The sequence below is a fragment of the Musa acuminata genome, chromosome BXJ1-4 (genome assembly GCF_036884655.1).
Source record: "Musa acuminata AAA Group cultivar baxijiao chromosome BXJ1-4, Cavendish_Baxijiao_AAA, whole genome shotgun sequence".
In the NCBI taxonomy this organism is placed as follows: Eukaryota; Viridiplantae; Streptophyta; class Magnoliopsida; order Zingiberales; family Musaceae; genus Musa; species Musa acuminata.
In genome coordinates this window covers 36,459,998-36,470,577 of record NC_088330.1, presented here as the reverse complement: position 1 = coordinate 36,470,577, position 10,580 = coordinate 36,459,998, and the positions used below count along the sequence as shown (strand labels likewise).

General features: G+C 39.4%; 1 protein-coding gene across 1 annotated transcript; it reads left to right on the top strand.

Moving 5' to 3' along the window:
• The first annotated feature begins 2,535 nt into the window (after window positions 1–2,535).
• Window positions 2,536–10,488, top strand: LOC103983131 (tobamovirus multiplication protein 2A). The gene is made up of 7 exons (XM_009400303.3): window positions 2,536–2,672; window positions 2,789–3,128; window positions 8,091–8,190; window positions 9,290–9,370; window positions 9,442–9,546; window positions 9,864–10,073; window positions 10,164–10,488. Exons 2-7 carry the CDS (start codon window positions 2,881–2,883, stop codon window positions 10,269–10,271), a joined length of 852 nt encoding a protein of 283 aa, XP_009398578.2. The 5' UTR covers window positions 2,536–2,672; window positions 2,789–2,880; the 3' UTR covers window positions 10,272–10,488.
• The last annotated feature ends 92 nt before the right edge of the window (window positions 10,489–10,580 follow it).

The following is a 10,580-nucleotide window of genomic DNA, read 5'->3' as shown; positions in this document are numbered from 1 at the left end:
TTAAATATAAAATAATATTATGTTATATTACATGATATATTATTATATAGTGAAAAAAAGATAGGAAAGGAACAGATTATCAAAAAGATGACAGAGTAATAAATATAGCAAAATTTTATTCTCTTTCAATCTTGTAATTAAAAAAAGGAAAATATTCATAAAATTTTAAATACATTTATAATATATAAATTAATGCATAGATATATAAAAATTTGAGTATTTTTGGAAGAAATCAATTGGGACGATAAATCCTTTTTTTTCACTTGCTCTAAGTTTTTGTTTTCTATATTATTAAAACCTTGTCATATTTATTTTTATTTATTGTGGAAGAATGATAATAAAAAAAGTGACACTGTCCCAATTATAATGTTTTTGGATCGACTTATAATATTTTTGTTACCGAATCCAAATATTATAACAGAATCTTCATTTTTTAGAATATTTAACAACCTTAATGATCAACTTTGCTATAGATATAAACTTTACATAAGATGATAGTTTATAACTTAAGTAGGTTTTAATAAATTTTAGAAAAAGATGATAAACCTTTAATTTTCCATTTAAATTTAAATCTACTCGTCTCTAAAGTGTTATTATATTCGTGTTAATTTTTTTATAGAATAATGACATTAATAAAGAGTGATATATTATTCAGATACGATGTTTCTAATAACTTATATTAATTTATGATTATTGAATAAAAATCATATAATACTGTGTAAATTTTTCGTCGTACCACGTAAAGATATACAAGTCAATTAGATGCCGATGATATATTAGTTATGTATATATTATAACGAGGGTCGTTTGTATTTTGAGAGAGATTCTATGTGGGTAAAATAGAAAATAGGGCTTATCTTAAAAAACTCGTAAACATGTGGGGATCTTTATAAGAAATCATCATGATATGACACGTTTTGGTATCACCTACGTGACAGCAGACAAAGGACCATCGAATTGACGTAGAGCGACACCTCAGATCTAGACGAGATGGCCACGTGACATCTGTATTGTTCAGCATCGTACAGGTCAGTGTCACACACCCTAGAGCGGCTCACGTCTATAGAGTACACGCCATTAAAGGGGGAGTGGGAGGGAGGAGGGAACTGAACTCTCTCTCATTTCACTCCATTCTAACTCGAGCTTCGGAGGAATTGAGTCTGAAAATCTCGTTCCTGATCTCGTCTTGAGTGCAGGGGCTAGTGATAGAGAGAAGAGCAATGAAGCTTGCAACTAAATCCGACCCGACATTCGTTTCTTCCTCTCGACTCTCCACCTGGGCAACCTTGCACATCCGTGATCAGACCGAGCTGTGTTGACTTCTTGGCCATGATGTAAAGATTCATCAACATTTTTTGCACTAGAAGGAAGGCCCGAGGTCCGCACCTCGGCTGAGTAAACTCGCTCCTGAGCCGTGCACCTTAGCTATAAGCCCTTGGCTCCTCTACGGGAGGGAGCACTGATAAGGTTATTTAGTCACACATTGGTTTAGTCCCCTGAGGGAGCACTCATAAGTCTATCGGGTCTTCCTTACCCTCATAGATACTTTTTCAAGCTCACATGCTTCGAAAGGACAAAATCATGTGTGTATGCCCATCGCTCAAAGTAAATAATTCATTACGAACCTACAGGTTATATTAATGGTCGACTAATCAAATGATCTCTTATCACATCCAATAAATATTATTCTATGATGCATCAAAATAGTTATCAAATATATCATTAAATTACTCACATGTAGTTTAAGATTAGAGTTTTCTCGTGGGGTCGGGCACTCAGGAAGATAGAATGCGACGATATGTACAGTGTCATTCGGAATGAGGTGGCTTCCACCGCCTCTTATCATGTTCCCCACCTTATTGATCGTTCACGACGTGAGAGGTCTCTTCTCCGTAGGACATGTGGTGAACCTCATGTTGATCCAGAATGAGATGGCTTCCACGGTCTTTTGTCATGTTCCCCACCTTGCTCATCATCCATGACATGAGAGGTCTCTTCTCCGTAGGACACATGGTGAACCTCATGTTGATCTCCTCGGCTTCCACTGCCTCTTGTCGTGTTCCCCATCTTGCTCACCATCCATAACGCGGGTGGTCTCTTCTCCATAGGACATGTGGTGAACCTCATGTTAACCTCATGTAAATATTATTCTATCGATGTCGGCAAAGTAAAATAGGAGCACTCTTTTTCCTTTTCAAGCTCACATACTTTGAAAAGATAAAATCATATAAGTAGGCTCATTTCTTAAAATGGATAATTCATTACGAACCTACGGATCACACCAATGATCGACCGATCATATGATCTCTTACCACATTCAATAAATCTTATTCTATGATGCATCAAAATAGTTATAAGTATATCATTAAATTACTCATCCGTAGTTTATGATTAGAGTTTTCTCGTGGGGTCGGGCACTCAGGGAGACAGAATGCGACGACCGGTACAGCGTCATCCGGAATGAGGTGGCTTCCACTGCCTCTTGCCGTGTTCCCCACCTTGCTCACCGTCCATGACGCGAGAGGTCTCTTCTCCGTAGGACACGTGGTGAACTTCATGTTGATCTCCCCACATACGTGGTCGATGCCGGCAAACCGAAATAGGAGCATTCCTTTCCCTTTCGGCCTCCGTGAGCGCTTTTGCGTCCCCGATCGATCAATATCACCGCCAAGGTTTGGATCAATAATTCTACCTGTTCTTATCTTTTCCTTTTTGCGATGAGATTTTTCCGTTGTTTCGATTATCTTTCAGTGCCATTTTCGCTTGATTTTTTTTACTCTGAAAATAGGGTTTTGGTTGATGAGTTCGGGGTTCCGGACCGGCGGGTGGTGACCGAGGAAGGGGGGCATTGATCTGAGAGTTGAGAAGGGGAGAGAGATCATGGCGTGCCGGGGACTCTGGGAGTGCTTGCTGAAGCTTCTCAACTTCCTGTTGACGCTCACCGGATTGGCTATGGTGGGATACGGAGTCTACTTGCTGGTGGAGTGGAATAGAGTTTCTTCTAGCGATGATGACGATGAACCGATATCGCCCACGGGCGATAACCCCGAGTTCTTGACGTTTGGTCGGCCCATGCTTGTGGCAGTTTCTCTGTCGTCAAGTTTTCTTGATAAGCTACCGAAGGCTTGGTGCGTGAATCCTCTGCTTTCTTATTTCTTGGCGAGGGTATTCATCATGCTGAAGTTACTCTGTTTCCGTTTCTTTCCTTTTTGCCTTGGATGGCGCATTGAGTTGCAACTCTGCCTTTTTTTCAAAGGAAAATATATCATTATGGAAAATGATCATAACACTATTATGAATTGCTTGAAATCCTTATCGAAAGTTTAAGCTTGCTTAACTGTACTCTGGAAAATGCCTTTCAATCATTGAACGTCGATGTTGAATCTGTCTGCATGCATGACAGTAGCTACATTCCCATTTTAGAATGTGGTTCTTTTTGTATAAATTGTTAGAGCTAGGTTATAAAGCACCAACAAGTAATCCAAGAAGGGCATGTTCTCTTTTGGTTTGTTTCTCTTTTGAGTTTATTATTGTTTAAAATGATCATTTAACTCGTGCTTGTTTGGTCTTGCATTGACTTTTATTGGTGAAGCCTCAATGCCATATTCACCTTATTTTTAGGCATTTTCTATTCTTAAATTACTTCTCTTTCATACTATTAAGACAAAATCTAGGTGTCCGATTGGGATGCTGGTTCGGAGCCAACCAAGATCCTATTCCACGTTTCTCTCGTGTCAAAGAATGCTGAATATTATTTTGACTCCCAAAGGCTTCAAACCCTATAAGAACTACTTCGAGGCGTGCTTGACAATGCCCCTCCGATAATTAAGTTAGTTTAGGGAATAAGGTGTCGGCCAAGTATTGAGTCTTCTAGAGTTGGATGAGCTTGTGAGGTTTTATAGTGTGACTTCGAGACCATTATGCTTGAAGATGCACATTAATGTCAGAGTCAGTTACGTGCTTCTTTTGGTTCCAGTGGAAACGTGTCACGTTGAATTTGGGGAACATTGCAATGGTCGTGACGTGGTTGGTAACGTCTAGGGGATGGTTCCATGTCAGTCACACGATGTTGAATCACCGGGGACATGATGCGGAGGTGTCGGCTGTGTAGCGCTAGGGTGTCGACCACATGGCATTAGGGTGTCAAGTGTTGGTCACATCATTGTTTCTCTATCATTTGTCCCCCATCGTGCCTTGACGAGTGTAGTGGAGTTGAGATGCAATGAGGTTTCTATTTGATTGTCGACATCGGAAGGAAAGCGCTTATATGTCTTGTTAGCACAGGAGATGAATTATGCCAATTGAGTAGCATTATTGTCAAGAGAGGCACTTTGGATCGTGTCAGCCACGTTGTTCGCGAAAGGACCGCTTCAGGTTGTGTTGGCCATGTTATTATCAAAAGGAGCGCTTTGGGTCATGTGGGCCTTGTACTCTTGTTGTCGTCAAAGGAACATTTTGCATTGTGTTGGTTGTGCTATTGTTGGAAGGAGTGATTTGGGCCATGTCGGTTGCGTTGTCGTCCAAAGGAGCAACTTGGGCCGCACTGGTCGTGTTATCAGGCTCTTTGAGACTCGATGTGTGGCTTGGGATGGCAATTTATTGGAGAAGAACGAGCCTCGTGGTGATTCACCTAGTGCTATCTACTTCGGATTTGCGAGGTGTCATCGTTGCCCCTTCTTCCCGTTGGCATGTCGTTTTGTTAGTTATGTTTTATCTACTTGGATTTGATTCTTTACATTATGATGGCTTAACATCCTCCCCTTGTTGTCATGGACGGTCGTCGCACACCCGTAACACCTTCGTCAATGGATCGTTCATTGCTTTTGTTTGCGTATACATATGTTTAGCAGTATATTTTGCATTGTTTTTGTGTTTTTGCTTGAAAATTGTGGGCAACAACAATTTGCAGGGCTATAGAGTGATCGCTCATTGGAATGGGCAAAACTATTCGAGAATGGCTCAATTTTCGCGTGTCATGACATGTTTTTTATAGGCTATGATGTGGAGCAAAAAGTCAACCATCTCAGCACCCCATAACCCCCCAAGTGGCACAGGGTTGGATGAGGGTTTAGGGTAGTGTTGGGTATTAATTGGATTTATAAGTTCTTACGTTAAGTCTATGGGAACTTGTCGATAGGCTCGACACTCGGCGAGTAGTTGTTTGCGGACTTGCGATTGTTCGTTTGCCTTCTAAAGTACTTGTTTATTCCTTCCTCTTTTGCACACCAAGTGGTTGTTGAATTGTTTGTAAAACTGTCCTCTTTGCGAGATGTCAAGACTTGTTCATTACTCGTTTTCGAACTAATCAATTTGCTTTTTTAGAGATCCTTTAGGACTTGAGTGAGGTTGTAACTAGGTTAACCCTTTGCGGACGAATAACGTAATGGTGCCTCACGACTTAGGCAATTCCAGCTAAGTTTGTGACATTGTAGTATCAGAGTTGGCAAGCAATTCGAGCAAACAACGAAAGCTCACAATCTCGACATGGTGAAACACCGTAGCGAATCGAGTAATACAAGGCAAGCCAAACCATTGCCCCAAGCAGCCATAAGTGGGCTACGAGTGTAAACTCGCTCTCAAGCTATTAGAGTCGCTCAAGAGGAGTGCTACAGTGAAAATGATGAGCGAGAAGTTAGTTATTCTCTACGAGCGGAGGAAGCACAATTCAGAGCGCCAATCGAGAAAAGAAGCAATAAGGAGAGGCTTACAGTTGCAAAAACTCGTCTTGACGTTCTTGAAGCGAGTCTAGAGGAACTCTACTAAGGCCAACGAAGGTTTCTTGGGGTTAAGAACTCGCAAGAGGAGGCGAAATCTCGGATCAATAAGGCCGAGTCTCGAGTAGATCAATTAACTGAAGACTCCAAAGACTCTATATAACATCTACATAAAGTCGTGATGGAACTCACATCCAGGATTAAATTGCTCACAATGGCTCTTATTAGGGGAGGGAACAACACTCGTGTTGCTCTGCCACAAAACTTGAGGTCGCCCGAGCCACACTGATACAGGGGTGCCATGGATGCAAAGGAGCTCGAGAATTTTTTGTTCGGCATAGAATAATACTTCCGAGCTACGAGGTTTGATTATGAAGAAATCAATGTTTCCATAGCAACGATATATTTGAATGGGGATGAAAACATTGGTGGCGAACATATTGGGAAGAGATCCAACAAGGTCGATGTTGAGTGGACAGATAGGAGGACTTGAAGCGCGAGTTGAGAAGTTAGTTCCAACTCGAGAATATAGAGTTCGTCGCAAGAAGAAAGCTGAGACAACTTCACCAAAAGTACTTTTATTCGGGACTACGTGAAGCAGTTTTCAGCATTGATGCTGGACGTACAAGACTTGTCCAGAAGGACAAGTTATTCAGCTTCCTTGATGGCTTGAAGTTGTGGATATAGCAGGAACCACATCAAAGGATTATCACCAATATGGTCGGGGTAATCGCAACTATGGAAAGACTCACCGACTTTGTTTCCTTGGAGGACTCGGGGAAAGAGAAACAATCTTCGAGAAATCACCCATTTAAGTATTCCTGAGGGAATGAGTCCACAAGCGAGTCGAAAAAAAGAGAGTTCCCATAAGGATGTGAGTTCAAAAGACAAGACCCTAAAACCTAGTGGATGCTTCTTGTGCGGAGACCCGCACACAGTGAGGGAGTGCCTACAAAGGCTAGCAGTCAATGCATTAACAACATTAATCCATCCACCAGATTAGACAAGGGCAAAGGGGATGAAGGTGCCGAACTCGAAGGCTAACCAAATATTCGGATTGGCAAAGGGGGTCGGTCCCATCAAGATCGCAACGTAGAGCGAAAGCACAAATATGATGGTTGTGCTGCTAGATGATTTACAAGTGATCCTCGGAATGGAGTTCATACACACGACGAAGTTAGTGCCAATGTCATTTCTAAACTTCCTATTCCTAGTGGGAGGTGATGACCCCTGCGTGGTTCCTGTATCTCAAGAAGGAACTAAGGACCTACAACAAATATCTGTTCTACAATTGAAGAAGGTGGTCACATGCTTGAAGAAGGTTTGATCTTGATGCAAATGACTGAAACATCTCCGGCATCATTCTATTTGATCCTTTATGTACCTACTCGTCTTGATGTGTTCGTATAATACAAATATCAGAAAAAAAAGAGCAAAAGAATATTTCCTTTTCTGAACAAAACAATTAAAATCAGGCTCAGTCAGCAGTTGGCTGTTCACGAACTAGCTGTTCCTATCATTTCTCTTTGGGGTCAGTGAGTGCTTTTTTTTTTTTTGAAGGAATGCCATGTTGGAATTCACAATCAAATGTGTCTCCGCAGTGTGTTATGTAAGGAAATAAAAAGATCCACTTGTACAATTTAATCTGTATAAAATTTAAATAATTGATGGCTTGTTGAACCTTGCAAATCACGCGATTAGGAAAAAATAAGGCATTGTTTCAATCTTCTTCGGTGTCAAGGTAATCAATCTTTTATCATTTCATTTGAAAGATCAAAATATTAATTGGTCCACAAACTAATATTGACTGTCCGAGTGTGGTTATGTTGCAAATAATATTGCCTCATTGAAATAAAATATCAAATTACTTTCTTTTTTGACCTGCATATTTTGTTCTTCTTCATCTTTTTTTTTACATTGTTCTATATCTAAGTGATGGGGAAAGTTTTTTAAGCATACACAAGTTATGATGATGCATAGATTATGCTCATGACTGGAACCAGAACAAATGATTCAACCTTGGTAACCAGTGGTAACCCCCAAAGTGCATGAAGTCTCATAGTTGTTTGAATTTATGCTGCTGATTTTGAAGTAGAGGTGGTTATCACCAAGTAACCAATGATTCAAATGGCTAGCAAGTGTTTAGTCTGTTGCAGTTGGATGTCATGAGAATTGTTGGTGTTCCAAGATTGCATGGTTGATTTGTGAGCATATAATGTATCAATTAATGGGATTCATATAGTTTAATTGTGGGGGTCAACTGCATTAGACTCTTGAGTCCCCACCACTATGGTTTACACCTTACACAACAGATGATCCTGTTATGCTCTATGGATTTTGTTTTCTTTTGGTTTGAAAATGTGATTTTTCTTGCAGGTTCATTTATTTGATTATCGGTATTGGAGTTGTTCTCTTCATCATATCATGCTTTGGCTTTATTGGAGCAGTTTCGAGGAACGGGTGCTGCTTATCTTGTGTATCCTACTTTCTTGAAATATGAACTAGTCAATCAATGTCACATTGTAGTCACTAAAATAATTTACTTGCATTTTTTGTGACATTGTGTGTTCTTTGCCTTCTTGAGATTGTGCCTTTTATTTGAATCAGCTTTAACTTCGACCTTTTTTAGATTACACTGCAAACTATAACGTAATAACTTACATTCAAATGGTCTGTTCAGTTGCCTATGCGCAGGACTGCCTGAGTGATGGGGTACGAATTTCAAGTTTTAAGTTAATGTCACAGCTAATGCAGGTACAGTACTTCAGCTCGAAGCAGCAAAATTCCATTGTTCTAGCATAAGCACTTTAAATTGCCTAGTATTTTGCTATTTTGCTTATGTTACAGCTTAGTGTTCATGATGCTTTATGTAAAGCCATGTAATTTAAGTTGTTTTGTTTTTGAGAACTTTTTATTTCTTTCTGCATCACGATGATCACTTTTGTAGTTACTCTAGAACACTAGAAGATCAGATATCCTTTTTAGGTTTTTCAGTTAATATATGTAAGAAGCCTGGTGATTTAATTAAGTTTGGTTATCCATTTGGCTGGTGTTTGCCTCATACTGTCGGAAAACCGTGGATACCATGCTGAATGATGCACAAGCCTCTTAAGAATTTTGTCATATGAAAACTGAGAAACCATATATAGAAGCTCTTAAGGGGCTGCTGAGGTGCTTGGTAGTGACAAACATGAGATAAATTGGATTTTGCTCAAGTCACTTCTTCTAGGTTGATCCAAATCAAAACCAAGCTGAATTTGATCATAGCTTGTTCTACTTTTATACTTCATGATCCCCATTTATTTCTTTTCTGTTTCTGTCATGATATTCACTATATTCTTCATCCGAAATAGTATTTCTTTCTTAGTGATCTTGTTGATTCTAGTTAAGTTGGGAACTTCAGCTTTGATATATTTTGTTCAGAGCTTGATAAACTGGATTGTTCTATTTATCTAATATAGATCTGAATTGAGCAGAATTTGTTCAACAGCTTTATCTACTGTTATACTTTATGATCTCCATAACTTCCTATTCTGTTTTTGATAAGATAATTCTAGTTTCCTTAACCAAAATAGTATTCTTTCTTGGTGATCTTGTTGATTCTCGTTGAGTTGGGAGCTGCAGCTTTTATATTCTTTGATCATAGCTGGAAACATGTGAGTTTTGTTTTTCTATATTCAACTTTTATTAAGGTTTCTTTCTTAGTTTTGACTTTGCTGCTCTGCAGATTATTCCTGTTGATAAAACTGGTAATTTTGACGTGATATATGATTTCTTGGAGGAGAATTGGAAGATAGCAAAGTGGGTTGCCCTTGGAGCTGTTATTTTGGAGGTGCGGAGTGGAAATTAATTTTTCATTATTTTATAAATGTTCTCTATTGCTGAAGCACAAAAAGATGAAGAACAGAAGTTTATTAGACAAGTGTTCTTGTTTTTATATCATCCCTCTTTTTTCTTTTATGTTGAAGAAAATACTTTGCTTAAGCTCATCCATGTATTTCGGTAGTAAATGATTATCACATTATATAGTCATCTGCAACCTCAATAGATATCCTACAATGCTATTTCTCTTCCATAACGTTAGGGAAGCTTCCACTTTGAACTTCTCCAACAGGCGCTTAAGAAAACTACACAACTGCTGATGTGCAGGCTTTGGTGTTCCTATTGGCTCTTATAGTGAGAGCAGCAAATAGACCCGTCGAGTATGACAGCGATGATGAATATATTGCGCAGAGTTCTGGCATCCGGCAACCATTGATCAACCAGCAAGGAGCTCCAGCAACTGGCATGCCTGTATCTGGCACTCTTGATCAGCGTCCAAGCAGACATGATGCTTGGAGTCAACGAATGAGAGAAAAGGTATATTCTATGCTGTATAGGAGCAACTGAAGTTGCTGGTTCTTCCTATTGTAATTTAATCTATTTCTTGGTGTTTTTTTGCCTCGACAGTATGGTCTTGATACCTCTAAGTTCACCTACAATTCATCAGATCCAAACAGAAGCCAACAATCTGCAACACCATCATCTGAAGAAAGGGGTGGTTGTAATATACTGTGAGGATGACTACCTCATGCATCTGCCAACAACTTTGTGAGTAATTTCATCTTGGGTTTGTGTAGAGTGCCTGTTGTTCTTAATCTTAAATAATTCCACGGGAAGTCATATGGAAACTTGATTAGAATGGCTCCATAGTTTTTGTGAGTTTGTGAATGATCTTTAAAGACCTATCTAGATGTAATGAATCATGATATATGTCACCTGGAAATTGGTGCTATTGATGCTTCGACCGTGCGTATGATAGCCTGAGTTAGGTTAGACTGCATTACGATCCTTATCTTGGTTTTTCATGTTCATTCGAATATTATT